Here is a 26,550-nt window from a genome sequence, read left to right on the forward strand (position 1 = left end):
GTTCAAACCTTGCTTGCTCACATAACTGTCAGCTGTAATAAATGATATCCCCATTAAAATACGATACGTATCAAAATAAGTATATTTCATGTAAATAACAATATTCAATATCTATATCTAAAATGAATAAGGTGCAATAAATAAATAAATACTAATATATCAGGCTGGAAAAATAGACATTTATTAATTTTTATATATTTATTATGTTGTAACTTGACACCGGGTAGCGTACACAGGAAAGTGCACCGTTAGATCAGTTTCATGCTGAAGAAGCAAGTTTTTACATAATGTTTTCTCCCTTAAATGTAAACGAGTGCCAACACCATAATATACTTTTTTATTCAAACCGTTACTCCTGGTCGGAGGCTTCCGTAAATATTTTGTTTATATATAGGGTTGCAGTCTACCCAAGTTTAATGGTGCAACACTCACATATTTAGTAATGCGTATATTGTGCATTAGCGCCCATTTATGTTGTAACTTGCGTATAGCTGGTGCAACCGGCCCCAGATTTCTGAGATTGTCCCTCAAAACCTGGGGCCGGTTGCAATACGCAAGTTACAACTTAGCCTAGTTGTGGCATAAATGGGCACTAAGGCACAATATACGCATTACTAAATATGTGAGCGTTGCACTACTTTCCTGTGTACGCCACCCGGTGTCAAGATTCAACATATACGAGAAATAGATATTAAAATTAATAAAGGTCTATTTTTCCAGCCTGTTGTATTAGTAATTATTTAGTTTTACCATTAATGTGGAGTGCTGGTGGCATAGTGGGATAAAGCACTAAACTGTTAAGCAGAAGGTTGTCGGTTCGAGCCCCACAGCCGCCCGCCACCACCATTGTGTCCTTGAGCAAGGCACTTAACTCCAGGTTGCTAGGAGGGGTTGGCTCTGTAAGTCGCTTTGGATAAAAGCGTCTGTAAAATGTCATTAAATCGTGTTTTATTACGTATCATATATTTAAATGGGGATATAATTTATTACAGCTGACAGACGAGCAAACAAAGTTCGAACAAGATCGAACTGAAATACATGACTGTTTAACACTTCTGTGTACAAATTTCAAGGCCGCTTATTGGATCAATTACGGTAAACGTCATACTATGCGACTATGCATTACTTTACGGAGAGCTTACAACCTACTAGTTAAGTCTAGTCTTAAGAACAGGTGGAGCAACCAAATTAAGCACTTAGTTACAAACTAACTAGTTGTTACTAAGCCCTTAGTGTGAACGTTACGTCTCAACTTAAGTGAGACTTTACGCACAGCTAGTTCAACCATACCCTGGCGAACTGCTGTTTGTGAATGTTTAGGTAACGAAGCGTTCGAACTCGCATATAATGGCAGAAACATTCGATTCGAGCGTTCGAATGCGCTTGCGAGGTCCAAATAATGTTGTAGGCAGCTCGCTTGATTTTGGAACTCAACTTGTGTGTCACAGAGATCTCACCGGAAAGCACAGCTCTATACTTCACCGACTACTGCATAAACACTCACGTAAATAAACCTGCTAACTGAAAACAAATGCAGTCATCTGCGTGAGCATATACCGGAGTGTAGGGTGAAGATGTTGATTCCTGGATCCGGAATGATGTTAGCAGCAGCAGCGGTTCTGCCCGGTGGAGTCCCGATGATGTTGCTGCCGTCTCGAGGTCTCCTCCCGGAGCTGCTGGCCCGGTTCGCTCTGCCCTGCTGCAGCTGCTGTTGTCCCTGCGGTGGGGTCTGGAGCCCCGCGGAAGCCCCTTCTCCCACGCGGCCTACCTGTTGTCCCATCCTGCGAGTGTTCTGGGTGGGAAAACAACACAGATCCGTGGAAACACCCGCCGCCCGTTTGGATCGATCACATCCCCCAACCAAACCGTCTGTTCTGCTCGGGATAGTAGTGTTCCTCTTCTGGATAACCTCTCCTCCGCCTCTTCTCTTCCTCACCCTCCTCTACCGGACCGGACCGAGCTCCTTTAGCTTAGCTTAGCAATCGATGTGTGTGTGTGTGTGTGTGTGTGTGTGTGTGTGTGTGAGAACCCACCCACCACCTAACAGCACACAGTCAAAACGTTAAATTATACTAAACGGCACTGGATAAGCGGTGGGGTTAATCAGGAAAGTACGATCCTCAGGCCCCCAGAGACTGTTTCTCTTATAGCGGACCCGTCAGGGGTCGTTCTGTTCTGCTTCAGCCGCTGCGAGCCCCCTCCGCCGCCGCCATCTTTACCGCAGAATCAGTGGCGTGCGCTTCACGAGCCAATGACGGAGAGCGCTCGCTCAGCACATCATCGCATTGATGCAAAAGATTCGTTAACTGAATCCCTATGACGCGTGTTTTGACGTAACTGAGGCGGAAAAACTGTGGACTTATTTTCTTATATGATATACACCGATCCGCCACAACATTAAAATCACCTGTCTATTGTGTAGGTCCCCCTCGTGCTGCCAAAACAGCGCCAACCCATTTTTCAAAATAGCATTCTGGGATAAAATTATTCTCACCACAATTGTACAGAACGGGTAACTGAGTTACTGCAGTTCGAACCAGTCTGGCCATTCTCTGTTGTTCTCTCTCATCAACAAGGCATTTCCATTCGCAGAACTGCCACTCACAGGAAGTTTTTTGGGGTTTTGGGCACCATTCTGTGTAAATTATAGAGACTGTTGAGGTGTGTGAAAATCCCAGGAGATTAGCAGTTACAGAAATACTCAAACCAGCCCATCTGTCCCCAACAATCTTGCCATGGCCAAATCACTAAGATCAAATCCCCTGACCAGTATCTATATGATTTTATGCACTGCACTACTGCCACATGATTAGCTGATTCGATGCATGGATGATTGTTGGTGCCAGATGGGCTGGTTTGAGTATTTCTGTAACTGATCTCCTGCAGGATAACCACTCTGTATAGTTGTGGTGAGAAGAATAGCATCTCAGAATGCCATTCTGAGATGCGGGTTGACACTGTTTTGGAGTGGGACTACACAATATTAGGAAGGTGGTATTAATGTTGTGGGTGATCGGTATATTTTATATATACATTATATGTATTCTTTTTTTTTTTTTTTAGATTTTATTCATGCAAGCATTTCACATGGTAATTTGTATTAACACAAAAGCTAACTAATGTTTTAAAAGTGAAATTATGACTGGATATGTTCAATAATTTTATTTATTTATTAATATTTAATACAGATAACCATTATTTTTTTTAAATGTAGTTAATACATTTTTTGTCACAAGTTTAAATACACTTTTTCCAAATACATTTAAACTTCAGTTTTTCACAATTCCTGACATTTAATCTTAGAAAACATTGCCTGTCTTATGTCAGTTAAGAACACTTCTTTATTTTGAGAATGTGAAATAAAGAATTATTTATTTCAACTTTTATTTCTTCATTCTCAATGTGTCAGAAGTTTAAATACACTTCGTTTGCATATTGTAGCATTGCCTTTAAACTGTTGCAGCAAAATATAATTAGCATTTTCAAAGCATATTGATTTTTTTAACATTTTACCAATGAATGTATATATATATATATATATATATATATATATATATATATATATATATATATACATACACACACACACATATATATATATATATACATACATACATATACTATATATGTACATATCCAATGTGTGTATATATATATATATATATATATATATATATATATATATATATATATATATACATACACATTATTTAAATACGTTTTAATGTAAGCTAACCACGCCACATTAGATTTAAGGTTAGAAAATTGACTTCTAATAAATAAACAACCTGGTAAAATGTAGTAAACACAAGCAAAGTCTCAGTTTATTTATGTTTTCATGTTGTGACAAAGACTAGCCAAAATTTTGTTTAAAAATACAATACTTGTTTCGTGTTGTTCCAAAATTTGGATTGCTTTTTTATATATTTATTGGTTATCGATTGTTCGAAATTAAAACTGAGGAAATACATAGCAGGTGCCATAAAAATAATAATAATAATAATAATAAATATATATATATGTGTGTGTGTGTGTAAAATTAAACCGCTGACTACATCAATCAACTCTTCATCACCATCTGCTGGTCATTAAAGTAATCGCCGGTAAATGTTTAACAATATACCTCATCACAAAGAAAATATCAGAAATGCTTTTACGTTGTGGAATTGGAGAATATTCACTTAAACATCTAATTGTACGATTGTGCTTATAAATAACATTCTGATTGTCTTAGATGACAACACAATTACCTTGCAATAAATACATGAAATTACAATAATGTCTTGGCAGTATAAACAATAATAGCAATTTGGAACTAATAAAGGGAATGTGATTGAAAACCATCAGTAATAGTACAATGATAAGTGCAGCCAGCTGTAACACCTCAATACTTCCAACATTTTATATTTTATTGTGCAATAAATAAGGCTGTGGGGTTGAGGGTGTGGCTGAGCAAGGTCTGTGGAGAGAGAACCCAGGAGAAGGAGAACAGTAAGGATTGAAACCTGTGGGAAATTATCTCTAACAGTTGTTCTGCATTTCAGTGAGATATGTAGGGGGATAAAAAGGGTGTCTAGACTGCCTGAGGTGGAGAGAAGCACTTGGCAGTGTTTGTGTGTGCTGCTGAAAAGCAGAACATTTGTGTATATACTGATATTTGAAGGAAATAAAAAACTTGCGTTGACTGTTAACCTGGCCCCTGCTTCCTTCACAGGAGAGCTAAGGAATTTATCACAAAGGCTTAAATCACCTAATTAAAATGAGTATTTTATATAACCCTTAGTACTGTTATACGAAAAAAAAAAAAAAGAAAAGTCAAATAATAGTACAAGAATCCAGAGATATTAGATCAGGCTACAATTCAAACTTACCAAAAAGTAAATAAGAATGAAGAATTAAACTAAATACAAAAATACAAATTAAATTATAAATAAATCGAGGAGTGCAAGGTAAAACAATTTGTTGTGTTTCACAGCAGTATGGCACAAAATTTAAAGCTGCTTGGGTTCTGGAATTCACCATTTTGTAAACATTCTAGGATTTCTTGGCTGTGGTCCTTGTGTAGTAGTCCTATCGAAAACTTTTAAAAACGTGGCATCAGCTAGACCCAGATTGTTTGTCTGTGACATCACAATTGAATCCCATATTAAAATACATTCAGTTTTTCAAACATTTAACACTACAATATCAAATGCTATCTAACAACAAAATGACTTGTGAGGAAGCAGTAAATGAAACACATTTATAATTTGACCTCAACTTAATGACATCACAGAGGTTTTTAAAAATAGAATCTCTTTAGCCAGATCAGTCAAAACCTAAAATAGATTGTCAAATGCTAACTAACCTGTGTCGCTTAGAAACTGGAGATAATGAAATATTCATAAGGAACATTAAATATAGTCTACATTATATGATGGACATTATCACAAATATTGTTAAGATCTCAGTAAATAAGAAAAAAAATATCTAAGGCATGTTTGTACAGTAAAATTGTCACTTTAAAGTTTGTGCAAAAAAAAAATATGTTTAAAAAATGTCCTTTCCCTCCAGTGCAAATCCCATTAGTTAGCATCCACAGCAGTGTTGGTCTGTGGATGACAAGTCCAGGATCGAGGCTTCAGCAAGTCTATGAAAGAGGGCTGAGGAAACAAATGGAAAATATCCACAATTACTAAATATTTCCTCACAAATTAACCCACCAGACAGACACCAATCCATTGATTACCTCTTCTATGGGGCAGTAGCGCTGCGCATACCACTCCTGAGAGTAGAGGCAGATGAGAAGCCCCTGACCTGAGAACAGAGCAGTCCACATAACCACGTTCCAGATCGGCCCTTTTCTCCGGTCGTGAAGGACAAAGTTAAACACCACTAAAAGAAAGGATTTGGAGTGATGAAGGATTGCAGATTTTCACACACAGGATCTGTCATGTAAATCAGTCATGAAAAGTTGAGTAAAGGTAACCTAAAATTTAAATTCCAAGTTTGACATTCTCTTGTAGTATATTAATTTCTTACTTCCAAAGCACATGAAAAGGCAGAAGAGGACGGGGTAGAAGAAGCCAAAACAGATGGCCAGAACGTACTCATGCACCATGGCAGACACAGTGAAGACAGCCAACATGGCTGCTGTACGGAATCGCTTTTGTGTCATCTACAGAAGTGAATGGTCGATCTCGGTTTAGTATGATGCACATTTGGACAGGATTTCCCCAAAATCGTTCCATTCAAATTAGCCACACAATGATCATAATAACAAGTGTTACATGTTCAATAAAATATAGTATAACGGGACAGTACATCTTAAAGTGATAGTCCAACAAAAAATGAAAATTCTACATCATTTACTCACCCTCATGCCATCCAGATATGTATAACTTTATTTATTCTGCAGTACACAAACAAAGATTTGTATAAGAATGCCTCAGCTCAGTAGGCCCATACAATACAAGTGAATGGCAAGCTAATCTTTGAAGCTCAAACAAGCACATAAAAGTAGCATAAAAGTAATCCATACGACGCCAGTGTTTTAATCCATTTCTTGTGAAGCCATCGATCCTTTTGGTTTTGGGTGAGGTATTACTCTAAAAATCTTTGTTTGTGTTCAGCAAAAGAAAAAAAGGAAATCATACACACTTGGGATGGCATGATGTTGAGAAAATTATTAGAGAATTCTCTCTTTGGATAAACTATTCATTTAACATAAATTATAAACTGATGACTTACCCACAGGAAGTCCCTGTAGATATAGTAATACAGCCAATCATGTACCACAACATTCCAGGTACGGTAATAGTTAGCAAATGAAGTGGAGTTCCACCAGTCCTAGAGAAATAGCACACAGTTTTTGACCAATTCATTTATTTTGTGATGGCTTCTTCCAAAATAAGGGAGGGGGAGGGGGGCACAGCTGTCAGTAGGCGGCTTGCACAGACCCAACTCTTACAGTGCAGTATTAATATATTAATATAGTGCAGTATGTATTAATATATATGTATTATTTAAATATGTCATTTTATATATTTACCTTAAAATATATGAATAAAATAATAAAATAGCAAGAAACTTTGATTTTATTTGAAAAACTAAAGTTTACAAAAAGAGAGATATTTTAATTTAATATCTAAAACTTTAAAAACTTGAAAATGACATGAAAAATGTTACTTGATTTATTTTTCATGTCATTTTCAAGTTTTTAAAGTTTTATATATTAAATTAAAATATCTCTCTTTTTGTAAACTTTAGTTTTTGTCAATTTTATATTTACACTTGTTTTTTAACTCATGTATTTTATAATAAAATATCTATTTTACATATATATATATATATATTATTCTATTTATATTATATTATGCAATAGTAAAACATTTATTCCCTAATTTCTTCACCGTAACACATTATTTTAATGCTCTGATTAAACCCACAAGCCCTTATTTGTCAGAAAGTAAAACCTTTGAGATTTTGTTTCATAATTTTATCACTTCACAGAAAAAAGTTCCACATTCCACATTCTCTTTGTCACTGCGTATTATTAACACAGCGTGTATGAACCAGGAACATTTGCCAACACATAATCGTTTAAAGTGAAACTGTTCACTATCAAAGTTTATACTTGTTAATTTAGATTTTCGTGGGAGTTTGGCGCAAGCCTCTGCTGACAACGTGTGCATCAGAACGCTTCATGCACTCTTCAGAACAGGAGCTGGTTGACCTCCGTGATGCTCAGTGATGCTCGGATGCAGAGTTCAGTTGAATGATACACAAACGCGCCGATCATGTCATATATATTACCGGTAGCTTAAAATTCCCTTATTTGGACATTAAAATGTGATTGGAATATGAATGACCGATAATCGCAGTTGTCTCAAATCACCACAGTTAGATCAAATAACCACGATCAGATGGTTATTTAATAATCACGACAGGCCTACTACTGACCTCCAGTTGAAGTCAGAAGTTTACATACACTTGGTTGAAATGATTAAAACAAATTTTTTAACCACTCCACAGATTTCATATTAGTAAACTATATAGTGGCAAGTCATTTAGGGCATTTATCTACTTTGTGCATGACAAAAGTCATTTTTCAAACAATTGTTTACAGACAGATTGTTTCACTTTTAATTGACTATATCACAACTCCAGTGGGTCAGAAGTTTACATTCAATAAGTTAACTGTGCCTTTAAGCAGCTTGGAAAATTCTAGAAAATTATTTCAAACCTTTAGGCAATTAGCCAATTCGATTCTGATAGGCTAAATGGCGTCAACTGAAGGTGTACATATGGATGTATTTTAAGACCTACCTTCAAACTCACTGCCTTTTTGCTTGACATCATGGGTAAATCAAAAGAAATCTCCACAAATCTGGTCTATCCTTGGGAGCAATTTCAAAACGCCTTAAGGTAACACATTCATTGGTACAAACAATATTACTCAAGTATAAACACCATGGGACCACGCAGCCATCACACCACTTAGGAAGGAGACGCATTCTGTCTCCTAGAGATGAATGTAGTTTGGTGCCAAAAGTGCAAATCAATCCCAGAACAACAGCAATGGACCTCGTGAAGATGCTTGAGGATACAGGTAGACAAGTTTCTATATCCACTGTAATACGAGTCCTATATCGACATAACTTGAAAGGTTGCCCAGCAATTAAGAAGCCACTGCTCCAAAACCACCATAAAAAAACAACACTACAGTTTGCAAGTGCACATGGGGACAAATATCTTTTTTTTTTTTCAAATATCTCTACATTTTCCTCTAGTCTGATGAAACAAAAATTTTACTTTTTGGCCATTATCACCCTCATTATCTTAGGAGAAAAAAGGGTAAGGCTTGCGAGTCGAAGAACACCATCCCAACCGTGAAGCATGGGGGTGGCAGCATCATACTGTGTGGGTGCTTTGCTGCAGGAGGGACTGGTGCACTTCACAAAATGGATGGCATCATGAGGAAGGACAATAATGTGGATAGATTGAAGCAGCATCTCAAGACATCAGCCAGGAAGTTAAAGCTAATCACAAATGGGTCTTCCAAATGGACAATTACACCAAGCATACCTCCAAAGTTGTGTCAAAATCCCAAGTATTGGAGTGGCTATCATAAAGCCCTTACCTCACTCCGATTGAAATTCTGTGGGCAAAAATAAAAAAGTGTGAAAAAGTGTGTGTGCGAGCAAGGAGGCCTACAAACCTGACCTGGAGGAATGGGACAAAATTCCAGCAATTTATTGTGAGAAGCATATGGAAGGCTACCCAAAACGTTTGACCCAAGTTAAACAATTTAAAGGCAATGCTACCAAATACTAACAAATTGTATTTAAACTTCTGACCCACTGAGAATGTGATGAATGAAATAAAAGCTGAAATAAATCATTCTCTCTACTATTATTCACATTCTTAAAATAAAGTAGTGATCCTAACCTAATAGGGAATGTTTTCTATGATTAAATGTCAGGAATTATGAAAAACTGAGTTTAAATGTATTACCTCACAATGTAGACACTGTGTTTTAGGCGACGGTGCGGTCATTAATATAGGGGATAAATGCCTAAAAAATTGGGTCCTATCCAGTGTTATGATAGGTAGACAGATCATTCTTAGGGGATGGAAGTCGGCTGTAGCACCATAATTTCAAGAGTGGTGCACAGCGAAGGGCAGGATAGCGGCATTCGAGGAGATGTCATATAGACCTTTGATTCGTTCAATGAAAAATGGGGCTGCTATTTGGCATTTTTGGAGGACTCTCGGGGAGGGGCAGTAAAGGGAGAGAAGTGCAATTTTAAATGTGTGATTATTATTATTTTTTATATATAACTTTTTTGTCAGTAACTCAAGTTGCGACCACAGGGATATTTGTTGAGGGTCAGGGTGGGATTTGGAGGAGGGAAAGAGAATAATGGGGTTTATCGTTGATTCTACGAATACATGTTTTTCTTTTCCATTTAAAATGTATGAATCAATAAAAAGTATTAATCTGAAGAAAAAAAAAACAGCTTTATATTTTAACACAGATCTAGTAATCTACTTAAATTGGCAAAAAAGAAACAATCACAAACATAATTTAAAAAACATAGCTTAAAGACTTATGCACTGATATAAACTCCACTTACAATATGTGCATAAAAGAAGTATTGTCCTTTGTTTTTTTCTGCAGTGCATTTCACATAATGCTGCCAGTCAAGAACAAAATGCCTATGAATAACTCTCATCTGTTTGTACCTCATCTCTAGATTATTGATTTAGATCGACATCAATGCCAACAAAATACATGGATAAATGAGCATTGCTGAAAGCAACTTTGTAGAAATGAACGGAGCTGCATTGATTAGACTGTCTGACTGACGGCCTATTATGTAAGTGTTGTTTCAGCTCATGAAACTCAACTGTGAATGCCTGGATGGTTGCTTAATCAGCCCAAATTAACAAAACTTAAAGAATACCGTATACAAATACTCCATTTGGACTCAGTATGGGTTTATCTTAGAAAAGTGAGAGGGACAAAAATCACCTTTTTAAGGGCTGCTACACCCTTGCAAAAAATAAATAAATATTTTCTCACAAATCAGACATCACTATAGTTTGTAAGCAATTTTTACTCTACACAAGAGCAATATCTAGCCGATTAAATATTTTAGAGCAGTGCATAAATTGAAAGAAGTATGTTCCATGTTCAGTCACCACTCACTTTCAAATTCCATTACTTTTCCATATATTATAAGATTTTCCATGACTGTGGCAATGAATACCTTTTTAATTCAGTAGGTCTGATAATAAATAGAAAGTACTCTAGAGTCGAAAACTACAGACTACTGTATATGTGTCTGTAAAAATTAAGTATAGGTCACATGTAGAATATGTGACCTTCAAGTGCTGTCTCTTACCTTATAAAACATTCTGTCTGCAAATCTAAGCATCTCGGCAAATGCATTGAGCCAGCAGTGCAGAAAGGCAAAGAAAGCCAGAAAGAGCACCAGCACACCTACAAGCACAAAATGTACACTAACATTAAACAAAATAAATAAAAACACAAACTGGTTGCATTCATCAAGTTTTGCGTTCATAGGTAGACTTTTCTACAAAGAAGCTTCTCAAATTACTCCCCACAAACATGTGGATGTGCTCAAATTAAATGTAGAGGCCGTGTTGGCATTGGCATCACTGCATACCTGGCAGTATAGAGTTGAAGACACACAACACCATGACCCTCAGGTCAAAGAGCTGCATACTGATACTGCGGAACTGAGGGATACACAGCCGCACAAATATGTAATATGCGTAAAACAAACACCCCAGCACCTGGAATGACACAGAAAAAAAATAATGTAATTACCCATCCTTGAATTATGTAATGCACTCTTTCATAAAAAAAAGCCCACCTGCAAAAACTGCGTAGCCACATAGCCCCACCGAATGCATGGATTTCTAAAAGGAGAAACCAAAATAGGTGCTCTTGAAGTCAACATGTTCATAATTACAGCTCTTACTGTGCTTGTCCTCATAAACTACTGTATTATTAAAATGGAATAACATACTCTGCCTCTGCAACGACTTTACTTTTTAGCTGATGTTATTATTAATCCCCATTATTTTTCAGCCCCTCCCATCTAACCACCTCAATCTAGTATGTAACATCCACTATTCATGATCCAATCAAATCACGATGGTTTAACCAATGTCCCGCTCTACATTTTTCTCATGAAATATCCTGTTTTGTTTGGTGATTACAGAACTACAATGGATTGCAGATGGCATTTCACATTGACTTGAAAATACTTCGTCTAATTGTATTTACTTCATTGAAGCATATATCATTTCTTCTAAAAACCAGTTGAAGTGAGTCTTACCTTGGATAACTGTCTCTGTATATAAGGGTGGGTGCAAAGAGAAAATAAAGGTACTGTGTCAGCTGAGGCACAACTTGAGTATCTGCAAAAAGAAAACGACAAAATAAAACAAACATTTTTGTTTGTTTATTTTTTTAGATTAATCTATGCATCTAGGCGAAGATCTTACTGGTTTTGCTTTGTTCTAAGGATCGTATTTTTGGCACGTTTTCTCTGATAAAAGAGTAAGCTTTCATGATCAGCCGCACCTGTAACAATAACAATAACAACAATAAATACATAATTTACTAGGATGGTTACATTAAAAGATAAAATCAAGGTTAACACACCTTTGATCAGTTTAGCAGGACACTATCTGGTATATCATTCACATTCTAACTAGCAACAAATTTAAATAGGAACACAAACCACAGACTGAAAACACCAACAAACAGAGCAAAATAAAAGAAGCTGTTGCCATGACGACTAAGTACCTGTTCTAGAATGAGAATGAAGCATGATGCGGGGGGAAGGCTGTTCTTCAGTACCACATATGTGGGCAGGAAACCCAAACACAGTCCCTGATAAAGAAGCAAGAGGAAACCAGCCAGCAAGGTCCACAAGGGCCGATGGTTTGATGCTGGATAGACGCTGGCCCAGCCACTGAGCAGTACATAGGGAACCACTAGGGCGGATAGGAACATACACATCCACGTGACAACCACTAGGGGGAACTGGCCAAACGCGTACACCAACAGGTCAAACTCTAGCACCAGTCTATAGAGAGCAAGAGAGAATGATGAAACAATTAGACCAAAAAAAATATATTTTTATTTTTTTACAATTTCGCACTTTGCACAGTCTATCACTTCGTATTGTCCTTTTTTGATCGGAAGTTATGTTGATGGTTACATGCATCTTTTGTAGGCTATAGGATAGACTGGCAAACACTTTTCAATCTTTTTGTATGCATCAGTAATTGTGCTGGACTGTACGATTGTATGTACAGTACAGTGCAAAGCTGACAGTTGACACGAAAATGGCAGAGGTTTCGCTATTTCATTCATGTGCAAGTTATCAGTGGGCAGGGCTGCTTTACATGATGTACACATGAAGTAATGTGAAAATACAAAGCAGGATGTGTCACAAACAATCAAAGACAAGAATAACTGTATTTTGTGTTGTTATTTGGTACAATGCAAAGTGGAGGTAAATGTGTATGGCTTCCAAACAATGTCACAACTTGCTACATTATAGAATTCAACCGATGTAAGTCACTTTTTTGTTTATATAAACAAAAACAACTTTATTGTTTATTATATAATAAGTGTATTATATATTCAAGCTGTTTATACTGATGCAATACTTATTATTCTGTTTTAAACAATCATATCTTTTGTTTCATCAAGTTGCAAATAAAAAGAGAAAATAATCAAATTAGAAGCACCTTTAATTAGTTAAGTATTTTATTTACTGGATTACCCAAATATATATATATATATATATATATATATATATATATATATATATATATATATATATATATATATATATATGTATATGCCAAAGTTTGGAATAATGTACATAATTTTCTGTTTCGGAAGGAAACTGGCACTTTAATTCACCAAAGTGGCATTCAGCTGATCACAAATTATAGTCAGGACATTAATAATGTAAACAAAAAGCACCATCACTATTTGAAAAAAGTAATTTTCCCAGCGGATTTCCAGCAGCCATCACTCAAACACCTTATCCTTGAGTAATCATGCTAAATTGCTAATTTGGTACTATAAATTACTTGCCATTATATCAAACATAGTTGAAAGCTAGTATGCAATAGACAAGCATGTCTTAAGGTCAATATTAGGTCAAAAATGGCAAAAAAAAAGAAACTGTTTTCTCCAGAACCACTTCTCCAGATTTCATACTAAGGTGTACTACAGTCTTCAAAGACAAAGGACAACTGGCAAGGACAGAAAGAGATGTGAAAGGCCAGATGTACAACTAAACAAGAGGATAAGTACATCAGAGTCTTTAGTTTGAGAAATAGATGCCTCACATGTCCTCATCTGACAGCTTCATTGAATTCTACCCACTCAACACCAGTTTCATGTACAACAGTAAAGAGAAGACTCAGGGGTTCAGGCCTTATGAGAAGAATTGCAAAGAAAAAGACACGTTTGTAACAGAAAAATAGAATAGAAAAGGTTAGAGTGGGCAAAGAAACACAGACATTGGACAAAAGATAATTGGAAAAGAGTGTTATGGATCTTAACCCCATTGAGCTTTTGTGGGATCAGCTTGACTGTAAGGTGCGTGAGAACTGCCCGACAAGACAGCCACATCTATGGCAAGTGCTACAGGAAGCTTAGGGTGAAATGTCACCTGAGCATCTGGACAAACTGACAGCTAGAATGCAAAGGATCTGCAAAGATGTCATTGCTGCATGTGGAGGATGTTTTTTGATGAGAACTCTTTGAAGTAGTTTAATTTGTAATAGTAATTTTTCACATTATTAATTTCCTGACTATACATTGTGATCAGTTGAATGCCACATTGGTGAATAAAAGTACAATTCTTTTTCAATAAGAGCAAAATCTGTACATTATTCCAAACTTTTGGCCAAAAGTGTGTATGTATATATATATATATATATATATATATATATATATATATATATATATATATATACATATACATAAACTGCATGGTTATGTCCCAGCATTTTTCGTTCATTTTTAAGAGACCTTGCAAACATAGATTTTAGACAAAATCATATCTGAGTGAAACATCATTATCAGCAAGTTTAAAACTTTTATATTACTGTAAGGTTGTGGTTTAAAAACTGAAGCAAACTTTATTCCAAAAGTGCTGATAATATGTCAGTATAGGCCTACAACATAAAAAGTAGAGCTAGACGATATATCTGTTTTACCGATTAATCGGTGCCGATAGTTCCTTTTTGGAACTGTCAGTTACTGGGAAAAAAAATCTATGCTGATAGTTGCGTATCAATTTTATTTATTGGTTTATTTATTTTATTATTCCTCTGTATTCCCCTGTGGCCAGCACTAGAGGATTCTACAGTTAAAACAGCCAAGTTCTACATAATTGTCATGGTCTCGTGTCGTCCGCACCGTGTTTTCTGTTTCACCCAGCACTGATCCCATTCCACATCACATTTTCCCTGTTGTCCGCCCTGAGTCTCACTGTCCGTGTGTAAACTTCACTTCCCGTTTTTCCCGGTGCTGTCACAGCTTTATTGTCCGCACCTGTTCGTCATTTTGTTATCACCGTGTCTGTCCATTTAAACCCCACTGTTTACTCCTTCCGCTGTCGATCGTTGACGTTTCTTGTCCGTCTTTACGTTTCACGTTGATTCCTATAACCTCTTGCTGTTCTCGCTGTTCCCCTAGTTCGTTCAAAGATTCCCCAGCCCTTCGTGGATGTTCGCTGTTTGTCCCACCTACTGTGTGTTATTTTGTGTTTGAGTTTATTCCCATCGTGGACTTATCATTTGTTCCTGCGTTTTGTTTATTTGTTGATGTTTCTTCAATAAAAAAAACGCGTTTGGATCCGCATCACCCGTCTGCCTTCTCCTGACTTCACACAAATCATTACAGAATGATCAAACCACCAATGGATCCAGCGGTCCAGCAGGCTAACTACCGGCTGCTCAGCCTGAGGCAAGAAGGCCGACCTATAGAGGACCACGTCCGCGACTTCATTGAACTGGCGAGTGTCGCGGACTTCCCTGAATCCTCCCTTGTGGCCTTCTTCAGGGGTAATCTGGACGATTCGCTTAAGGAGCGGTTACCACTGGCGTCGTGCGGTTGGACTCTTCAGGAATTCGTGGAGGAGACCTTGCTGGTCTGCGGCTCGCCATTCACTGTGGGTGAGACTGAGGAGGACCCAACCTCTCCTCCCACTGTGGTGACTCCCCAGTCGTCCGTGGCGCCTCCTGTCATGCCTGCCCCACCTGCCAGCGAGCCAACCCCCATGCCTGTCGTTCCCCATGAGCCTGCACGGTCCACTTCGTCTGCCCGGAGGAGGAAGAGAAGACAGGCTTCTGCCTCCCGGCCCACGCCTGCCCCGGTCTGCGAGCCAGAGCCCACGCCAGCCACGGTCAGAGAGCCTGAGCCCTCGTCAGCCATGGTCAGCGAGCCTGAGCCATCGTCAGCCACGGTCAACGAGCCTGAGCCCTCGTCAGCCACGGTCAACCAGCCAGAGCCATTAGCCTCGACCGTCCCTGAGCCAGCGCCTGTAGCCTCGACCGTCCCTGAGCCAGCGCCTGTAGCCTCGACCGTCCCTGAGCCAGCCTGTAGCCTCGACCATCCCTGAGCCAGCGCCTGTCTCTCGAGTCTTCCAGGGCTCCGCCACTCAAGTCTCTCGAGCCTCCTAGGGCTCCTCCTCTCGAGCCTTCCAGGGCTCCGCCTCTCAAGTCTCTCGAGCCTTCCAGGACTCCGCCTCTCAAGCCTTCCAGGGCTCCTCCTCCCGAGCCTTCCAGGGCTCCGCCTCTCAAGCCTCTCGAGCCTTCCAGGGCTCCGCCTCTCAAGTCTCTCGAGCCTCCTAGGGCTCCTCCTCTCGAGCTTTCCAGGGCTCCGCCTCTCAAGTCTCTCAAGCCTTCCAGGACTCTGCCTCTCAAGTCTCTTGTGCCTTCCAGGGCTCCTCCTCCTGAGCCTTCCAGGGCTCCGCCTCTCAAGCCTCTCGAGCCTTCCAGGGCTCCGCCTCACAAGTCTCTCGAGCCTCCTAGGGCTCCTCCTCTCGAGCCTTCCAGGGCTCTGTCTCTCAAGTCTCCCGAGCCTTCCAGGACTCCGCCTCTCGAGCCTCCCAGGGCTCCGCCTCTCGAGCCTCTCACGGCTCCGCCTCTCAGGCCCCCCACGGCTCCGCCTCTCGGGCCTCCAATGGCTCTGCCTCTCGGGCCTCCCGCGGCTCCGCCTCCCATGCCTCCCGCGGCCCCGCCTCTAGAGGCCCCTACGGCGCCACCTTCCTTTTTATGAAAATCTAGAAAACTCTATTGGCCGATTAATCATTTATTTGCCTCTTCCACCCCCTTAGCTATCAGTATCGGCAAAATCCACTATCGGTCAACCTCTTCTAAAGAGTTTTATGATAACTAATTATGATTATGTTTGGCACACATTTCATAATGACTGGTCTGACCTGCCCTCATCGATGAAGTCCACAACAAGCGTGCTGAAGATAAAGAGGATGAGGAGTGCGATGAACATGTGATAGATGGTGCGGATGTGATTCACCTCAAACAGATCACTGCATAAAAATAAAAAAATAAAACAGTTACATACTATTATTACATCACAAATATTTATCTCCAGTCCAGTGTCATCTGTATATTTGGGGTCACTTGCATGATCACTCTGCATTCCTGATCAAACATTAAATACAAAAAAAAGCAGCTTAACCATTTTACATTCTTTGTTACAACAAAGGGCAGGTTCATAACAGTCAGCTAATCAAATTATTTCTGTGTCTCATCCAGATATGATCATATGCAGCATCAAATCTAAGATTTCACACATCAGTACATGCTTTCAGTAAGCTTTTAGGGAAAAGACATCCCTGACTCACTCTAACAGGGATCGACGAATCACAAACTGCTTGCTTTGGTCTTGGGAAGGTTGTGAATGCCTACAGGGGCAGATAAGAAGATGAAAGAGTTAGACACAAAAAGAGGATTAAAGGAAAAATGAAGCTTAAAAATTTTAAGGAATACGAGATAAAAGCACTTTGCTGATAGGCTGACAACAGACATACTAGATAGGTGCCAATCTCATTTGACATTTGATGACATTCATAAATGCTGTATATTCAAGCAGGTCCGTCACTTTCTCTGGGCCCGGGACAACATTTGTATGGGGGTTTGAGGGGGTTTCTCTGGGCCTAACAAGTAGGCTATACCTATTTGAATACCTGAGTTTGCTTTTCTCCTTATCAGAGAGAGGAAAGACTGTGCTCACATGGGAAGAACCCAGACTGGCAGACTTCTCAATTAGACTGTCCATGAACTCATTCACTTGAGTGTCAAACTGCCGCATCAGGTCTGCTTTCAAATGCTGAACAAAAACAGTAAATATACAAAACAGCTAGTCTCTTGTACATCAAAGGAGGTTCTTACAAACAAGAACAGTACGTTTCAAAAAAGGTCTTATGAACGTCCACTGACAGATTTCTAACCTCCGTGAAGTTAGCACCCCATATATTTAAATAATCACCAAAACTATTTCATTCGTTTGTGCTGGTTTGGTGTTTGAGATATTAAGCATTCTTCTTGGGGCTGTGTGATGTCACTCTCCACCCCATCTCGCTCAAATCGATCCAAACTGGTGCTGATCGTTTGTGCTCGGTTTGTGCCATTAAAATAAACGTTGTAACTATTTCCCTTCCTTAGATATAGCAAAAATGTTTTCGGGAGTGGTGACGTCATCCTCCACCCCATGTTGTCTAAATCACTCCAAACCGGTGTCATTCGTTTGTGCTCGATTTGTGCCGTTAAAATGAACACTTTATATATTTCCATTCCTTAGAAATAACAAATATGATTCGGGGCTGTGACGTCACTTCCCCCCATGCCGTCCAAATCGATCCAAACCGGTGGCATTCGTTTGTGCTCGATTTGTGCCGGTTTGTGCTGTTGAAAGAAACAATCTAACTAATTCCATTACAAAGAAATAACAAAATGATCTCCAGGATCTGTGACGTCAGTTATGCATTTACCTATTCTTACTTATCCTTGTCCAATGGGCTCATTTTCTGACTCGTTGGTTTGTGCTCGCTAGATGTACGCTTACCGTTGCTGTCATTGTTTTTTATTTTTTAATATTGACAGTTTGATCATTGCAGTAAGTTCAAGTTTCAAATCCAAATCACATATGCTCTGTATTTGTGAGTGCGGTAAAGTTATTTTTATATTTGACATTCTTGACAATAATCATTAAACTAGCCGTGCAAATCACATTTTCAAGCCAAACCAACCTGGACATGAATAGGTTTTCCATGGGGTGGACAGTGATGTCACACAGCCCCTAAAAGAATGCTTAATATCTCAAACACAAAAAAACATTTTTGCGGCACAAATCAGCACAAACGAATGAAATAGTTTTGGTGATTATTTAATTATATGGGGTGCCAACTTCACGGAGGTTGGTTTTCTAGCCTTGACTCATTATTTACCCAAAATAACACTGATCTCATGTGACATCTCAAGCAATGTTATGGTCATTTTGTTTGACTGAGGCTGCTCTTCATAGAGACAAATGAAGGTCTTGTATGTCAGTGAATCTTTAGAGGCAATTTTATAATACTAGACTTAACCACACAGACAGAAAATCAAGAAAATGATCTAATGATGTAATACTTCTTCTGTATGCCTAATCTAAAAAAGGTCAGGAATTAGATTAGAATTCTAAAGTTCAATCCTTTAGTAACACTACAAACAAAATGTGTCTTTCAAAAGTATCACATTAGTTTGTACATTTGCTACTGGTAGAAATACTATGATTTTATGTGGATTTCTTTTTTTTTTTTTGGTGGATATACTATATATACACTATATACTAATATATATATACATATACATATATACACTGGCAGAAAACACCATGGACACATGTACTTAATTTGATTAAAGATTTTAATTGATTGACAGCCCTAATATATATATATATATATATATATATATATATATATATATATATATATATATATATATATATATAAACAAAAAGTATATAAGTATAAAATATATGTAAATATTATAATATAAAACCATCATGTAACACTAGCTGACAACCACATCCTTCTCTATTCTACACTTCCTGTAACCTTTATATGCACTCACTCAAGAAGAAGAGCTTGATAAAGCAAAGACAGTTATTTCCAGTATTTATTTGATCCCAGAGAAAATATTGTCCCTGACATTTTAAAAATTAACAGAGACTGTGCTTGATAGAGCACAACATCCTGCATGATAAAGAGCGGTCTGACAAGATTACCTTGAGTCTAGAGTGTCTTTCACTTCAGATAAACCAGAACAAACATTTGGATCAGTTAAACTAATAGAAAACACAGCTGTATAGCAAACAGTATTTAAAATGTTGCTCTTGGAAATATATTGTATAGTAGAATAAATTAACATAAGTTTAAGACAGTTAAGGTATTTCTAAAGTGCTAGGTGTAAGCTTTTCATTTAAATCAATCAAAGAATTTAGTCAACTCAAAGGTCACATTTGAATATTTAGGATCTGTTAATCTATAACACTCTGTGATAATATTGATAATCAGCAATAATACAATGATAAAGAACAGGACTCACACAAATGATATGTTTAATGCTTTGTTAATGTTTAATGCTTTAGTTTTAACATACTGAAAATTACACTCTTTACACATAAGAATTCAATTTTCCTCTTTGTTTGTGTGTGTGTGAATGTTTCAAGCTTATAATGTTTGATATCCGATGGGATACATAAAAAAAGAAAAAATGCAATAGGGAATGTTTACCTCAGCTTTCTTCTTCAGCTGTAGTTTTCTGCTAATAATGTGCTCCACTTCTACTGTTCCTGAAATGAGATATGAATATTTGATAGATATGTATTGTCAAACCTAAATACAGCAGGACACAGGTCATTTTGTGGCACTTGTGGGCACCATGTACAGGTTACCATGCCACTAATCTTGAAATAATTCAGCATAATGCACACATAACAGTGCAGACATAGAAGATCAGGTGATTCAAACAGTGTCCTTAGCTTACATAGTGTTTACAAATGGAAGATTATTATAAATTAATAGTGAGTGTAAAATCCATGACAACTAAATAAAAAGTACACTTTTAACCCTTTAAAATATGCAATATTCTACACCATTGTTATAACAAGCAATAACATGTCATAAACATTAAAAAAACTTGCAATCAAATGCCATATTCACTTTCACAGTAAATTACACAGTATAAAAAATGATTCTGTCATCTTTAATTTATTACAATAAATGACACAATAAAAGAAACAGTAAAACCTGAATAATCAAAAATGTACATTTCAGAGTTAACTGGAAGGAGTGAATCACTGATTACATTACTGGGCAGGACATGGCAATTTCTCAATCAAATCACGTGGTAAACACATGGCAGTCTATTCATCCCAAAATGAAGCTTGATGGTTTCACTATCGTAACAGGAATGTATCATGGTTATTGCTTCCCCATTCGCTAAAATGAATATTAGATTACACAGTCACCATCAAGTCTTACTGCAAATAATGCTTTAAATTATAGGTGCAAAGGTCACAGGATCACACATATGATGGGTTATTCAAAAGTTGTGCAAACAGTTAACATAAAACAAACAGTAATGACACTCCAAGAAACATGTTGCAACTATTTCCACTGGGTGAGAGTTGAATGACCAGAATTAGATCTTACAGAAGAAAAAAACCTGACCCTTAAAATAAATGACTCCTGCAATCAACATCTTAATGTGTCTATATTAATTGCTCCCACTTTCAAAAGCCAGCATATGGAAGATCAACGTTACTGACGACAGTGTTTTTTGCAGTGATTCAATCTTACCATTACTGGAGCAGGGGACCTCTCTTGTAGCTCTTTCGGTCCCTGTGCTGTCCTGGTCGGATGATGGAGTCACCTTATGAGACCCCCTGCGACTGTGTGGGGTGCCAGCACCCTCATTCGCCATTCTGCTACTGAAACTCAACATCATACAGCAGAGTGAAAAAATAAAGTTAATTCAATAGTGAAAATTCTGATATTTTCTCACTGTTGTTTCAAAGCTGTATGACTTTCTCTCTTACATAGAACACAAATAGAGAAATAAACAGGATGTAGACCTCTGTAACCATTCTCTTTCATTGTGTGGAAAAAAAGAGCAGCATCAACATTCTTTTACATTTCTACTTTTGTGTTCCATACAGGTTTGGAACGACATAAGGTTGAGTAAATAATACAGAATACATATAATAACCCAGATAGCAATAAGTCGGCGGTCCGCCGGCGGCGCGCCGGCGGCAGTAGAAGCGGCAGAATGGCGAGATCGCAAACACGTTCGACGGCGGTCCGCCGGCGGCAGCCGCTTTTTAAAGCGGCAGCCGCCTTCCTACCGCCTTCGTTCCGCGGACGGCCCGCTGGCCAGCCGCCGCCCGCCGCCGTTATATCGAAGGCGGATCGCCGGAGGCAAACCGCTTTTCGAGCGATCTGTCGCCGCTTATTGTATATATATATATATTTATTTATAGCATGCAGTTTATCAAGAATAATGATTGATCAAAGCAGACATATTTCCATTTGCCGCTTTTATTCCACATTTCAAATTACAGTAACTGTCATTGAAACAATATGTCAGATCACTGAAATATAAATAACAGAAAAATACAAACATATATACACCCAAAGAAAATGCAGGTTTCCAATTAAATTTTGGTAAAAACAAGCAAAAAAAAAACACTTTTGTAAAAAACACTATTGTAACACTTACAACAATTGTAAATAATATAAAGAGGTCAGCTCTGGGATGAAAAGAATTACCAGTAAACATAAGCAATGAGGATATTTGGTACCAAATAAAGTGCAGGATATCAAATAAATTGAGGTATAACATCATATTTACAAGTCATTTCTAACAATAGGATAAGTGGTAATAATTTAGAGTAAAGCTCTGGAGTAGAATATGCCATTATAACTGCAATGCTGACCTGTGGCACAAGGATTTACAAGCTATATTTAACAATAGAATAACAGTTAAGCACACTGATGGAATGAAAGTAGAATTTTTGGTACTAGTGAAAGTGCAATATCAAAAGGTATGAAATAGTATAACCAAGCTATTTTTAATAGAATAACAGTTAAGCACACTGATGGAATGAAAGTAGATTTTTGGTACTAGTGAAAGTGCAATATCAAAAGGTATGAAATAGTATAACCAAGCTATTTTTAATAGAATAACAGTTAAGCACACTGATGGAATGAAAGTAGATTTTTTGGTACTAGTGAAAGTGCAATATCAAAAGGTATGAAATAGTACAACCAAGCTATTTTTAATAGAATAACAGTTAAGCACACTGATGGAATGAAAGTAGAATTAACTGGTACTAGTTAAAAGTGCAATATCAAATATCAGAGGTATGAAATAGGATTTACAAACTATAATAGAATTGTTAAGCACTGACGGAATGAAATAAGCCAATACTAAAGTCACGGTAAGTAGAATATTTGATACCAGATAATGTGCAAATATCAAGTATTAGATGTATAATCTAGGATTTATAAGCTATATTTAAAAATAGAATAGTTAAGCACTGTAACAATGAAATAAGCAGCAAATTGTATATTAAATAATTGAGATCTTTGGTATCAAAGAATGTGCAGGATAATGTAAAGTTTTACATTCAACTTAAACATGACAATAAGTGGGAACAAATGCAATTAACAGCAGAAAATCTGGCTGTTGAGAACACAGTCAATCACAATGTCTGGAGTGGTTGGGGTCTGGTTTTCCTCGACCTCCAGAATGAGGCAGTGCAAATTGGCACATCTTCAGTGATTCCTCGTGCGCCTGTATAAAAAGACAAACCATCCCATATTCATCCAAGGAGCTGCCCTGAAGGCAGGGTCATGAGAGGAAAAAAAAAAACATCCCATATTCATCCAAGGAGCTGCCCTGAAGGCAGGGTCACGAGATGGGGAAAAAAAAAAAAAAAACAGCAATTTCTAGTGAAGAGTGTGGATTGAGTGAGTTTAGTCTGACACTTTTAGCAGGGGTGTCGGTAGTCAGCCTAGGTTTGAGGGGTCGGCTGTGGGTCCCTCTCAGCTGTGCGGCGCCTTTTTCCACCTTCACGGTCAGCTGCTCCTTTCAGGTAACGCGTAACGTTAACCTGGATCGCCTCATCAGTGGCATCCTGGGTTGCCGAAGTTCTTCCGGATGGCTCCTGTAGAAAATAAAGATCTGTCATTCCATTTGATTGGCATAAGGTCATACACATCTACTTAAATATAAAAAAAAATAGCCAACTTACTTTGAACAATGGTCTTCAGGAACATGTCTCTAAAACATGCTTTTTCCCTGCACCAGTCCAGGTTGTGTTAATGGAAAGGCGATTAGAGAAGATACTCTCAAGCATTCGCCACACAGTTGTCTTGAGGTCCCTCCCACACTTGATTGCCAAAAACCGAAGCTGAAAGAAAAAAAAAAAAAGGGTTACAAATTACATTTCTCTGAAGCTTCTCATAAATTTAAAATGTGACCGGCTGTGGATTCAGACTGTAGAATATGCAGTGTACAATCTTAATTTTAGATAACCCTATGGCGTTATACATATATACATCATTGTTTTGTTAGAAAAAAAACACACAAGTTATACTTAGTCTTTCTAGATGTAAAGCTTTGGCTAACTACTGTATGTAGTTAATAACATTTCTACATGTAATGTTACTAGCAACATTGCTTAACCTCAGTGTGTACTGTAAGGAGGGCAAAACAGCACGTGTTAGCTAACACTTTCTAGCCACTCTAGCTACTGGACTAGCAGCATACTGCAAGAACAATGGTGACTAACTTAGATATTTTAAAAACAATGTAAACATAATATTGCGTTACACAAAAAGGAAACATGTACTTACTTAAACGATGGTAGTCGATGACTTTGCTAACTGTAGGCTGTTGAAACTGGTACTGAGTCTGACTGTAACTCGTGATTGAATGGCAAACTTCTTCTTCTTTCTTCTTCTTTCTTTTTTTTTTTTTGTTTTTATGGCGGTTGGCAAACCAACTTAACGGTGCATTACCGCCACCGACTGGGCTGGAGTGTGAATCAAGAGATATTGGAACTTAGCTTAAAAAAAAAAAAAAAAAATTAAATCCTTTTGTCTAAGTCTATGTCTCTCAGATACTTAATAACAAAGTGATAAATGTTACTAGATGTTTTCCTAATAAACCTTGCATTGTGAAATTATTCTGATTGATCATGAATGGCAAACTGAACCGAATGTGCTCTAGTCATATTGTTACGGGAGGGGCCTGCCTCGGTGGGTCCAGTGCGTCATCGAGCCACCGTTTTAGCCCCGCCCAAAAGAATCCTGAACACAGCACTGGTGCAAAACTGTTTAACGGTTTAACTACACAATTCAGTACTTCACAGTCCACAGTGCAATGTGTTTTAGCAATAAATTTTTACCATGTATAGTGTGTTTGGATTATTTAATTTTTATTGCCTTTACAGGGACTTTCACACTTTCTTAAACATTAGTACAGGTCGTAATTGCAAATGAATCCCTTACCTGTAAAAGGTAAAATAACAAAAAAAAAAAAAAAAAAAATCGAGGTTGGAAAAAAATTACAGACAAACGAAATTTCTGCGCAACTGTGAAACCAGGGAGAAAGCTTTTTCATTGAGTTTATCCTTCACGTCAAAACGGGGACAGATGTCTTTCACTGTTCACTGATAGTCAGGCATTGGTGAAAAGTCTAACTTCATCAATTTATTCTGCTAAATTTTTCATACCCTGTATTAAATATCTATTTTTAAACCTAATCAGAATCAGAAAGATATTTATTGCCAAGTAAGTTTTACAAAAAGGAATTATTCTTGGTTTATTGGTGCATGTCTCAATGTGCATCAATCAAAGAAATATAAACAATTTTCACCTAAGTGCATAAATAATTCAATATATTTTACATATATTACTGTATAATCGCTTCAGAGTTTCAAAGTAATTTAAATGTCATTTCCTAAACCTTACCTTATCATGGAATCAAGAGTCAAGAATCTGTTATAAACCCTAATGGCTTTGGAGCAAAAATAATAATAGCCAAATGGCTGGTCGATTTTGAGAGTCAAGCTGTGACTGTATTTCAAAGCGGCTTGCCGCCGGCCGGCCGCGGTCGAATTGCCGCCGGCCGGCCGCGGTCGAATTGCCGCGAGGCAACCGCCAGAGAAATGACGCGGGCGGCCCGCCGTCTGACCGCCGGTGGCATCTCGCAAGAAATGGGCGTGACGAATTCGGCGGCAAACGCTGGATCACCGCCAGTGGGACGCACCTATAGCCGACAGCTTGGGGACAGCGGCAAAAAGAAGCCGTGCGGACATTTTTTGCTATCTGGGAAAACATAATTTTTCTCCTGCACAACAGTGAATTCATGTCAAGTATTTACTTTTAAAAGATACTTTATAAAAATACAAATTACAAAATTCTAAAAACATTTTTTTATTTGTTTTGTATTTAAATTGTATTTCTGTGCTTTATTACGTCAAGATCATGTCACAGGTAGAACACGGTCTCTTAGCAACAGACTTCCATCCATCACAAATGTAACTCGAGGGTCAATTCAAGTGTTTTCAACACTAAAACTAATATTATGAGTTCGTTAACAGTGTCAATGCTGTGCAGTCGTCTTATTTTGGTTTAACTTATCGGCAGTTCTGAACAGTAACATTTCACTGACACAAAATATGCTGTTGGCGAGCAAAATACATAATCGATTCAGTAATTGCGCCACAACAGACGTTCACTAACCAGGCAATGTTTGCATGTAGAACGAATGATCTTATGTACTGTCTTCGTTTAAGAAAGACAAAAAACAACAACATTTACATCACTTACTTGTGTTTTCTTTTCAGATTCTGAGGACAAATCAAGTGACTGAGAAAAACTCGTTCGCGTGCTGCTACAGTGTAAGTTGCGACTGAATGGG

The 26,550-nt window shown here is 37.9% G+C and overlaps 2 protein-coding genes across 2 annotated transcripts in view; both read right to left on the reverse strand.

The window, feature by feature from the left end:
* LOC127630870 (tyrosine-protein kinase ABL2-like) overlaps positions 1 to 3,184 on the reverse strand; it is a 34,566-nt gene extending 31,382 nt beyond the window's left edge. The window contains exon 1 of the mRNA XM_052108712.1: positions 1,558 to 3,184. Coding sequence (XP_051964672.1) covers positions 1,558 to 1,780 — 223 coding nt within the window. The 5' untranslated portion in view covers positions 1,781 to 3,184. The remainder of the gene's footprint in view (positions 1 to 1,557) is intronic.
* A 1,104-nt stretch (positions 3,185 to 4,288) lies between these two features.
* On the reverse strand, positions 4,289 to 26,550 carry LOC127630874 (sterol O-acyltransferase 1-like). Its single transcript, XM_052108718.1, has 16 exons — positions 26,460 to 26,550; positions 21,420 to 21,556; positions 20,352 to 20,410; positions 17,763 to 17,905; positions 17,421 to 17,480; positions 16,995 to 17,102; positions 12,326 to 12,608; positions 12,022 to 12,100; positions 11,853 to 11,934; positions 11,385 to 11,430; positions 11,175 to 11,304; positions 10,890 to 10,987; positions 6,730 to 6,828; positions 6,022 to 6,157; positions 5,729 to 5,874; positions 4,289 to 5,642 (listed from the first exon to the last, which is right to left on the reverse strand). The coding sequence occupies exons 2-16, from the start codon at positions 21,541 to 21,543 to the stop codon at positions 5,565 to 5,567; spliced, it is 1,671 nt and encodes a 556-aa protein (XP_051964678.1). The 5' UTR covers positions 21,544 to 21,556; positions 26,460 to 26,550; the 3' UTR covers positions 4,289 to 5,564.

Source organism: Xyrauchen texanus, chromosome 37, assembly GCF_025860055.1.
Source record: "Xyrauchen texanus isolate HMW12.3.18 chromosome 37, RBS_HiC_50CHRs, whole genome shotgun sequence".
NCBI classification, from domain to species: Eukaryota; Metazoa; Chordata; class Actinopteri; order Cypriniformes; family Catostomidae; genus Xyrauchen; species Xyrauchen texanus.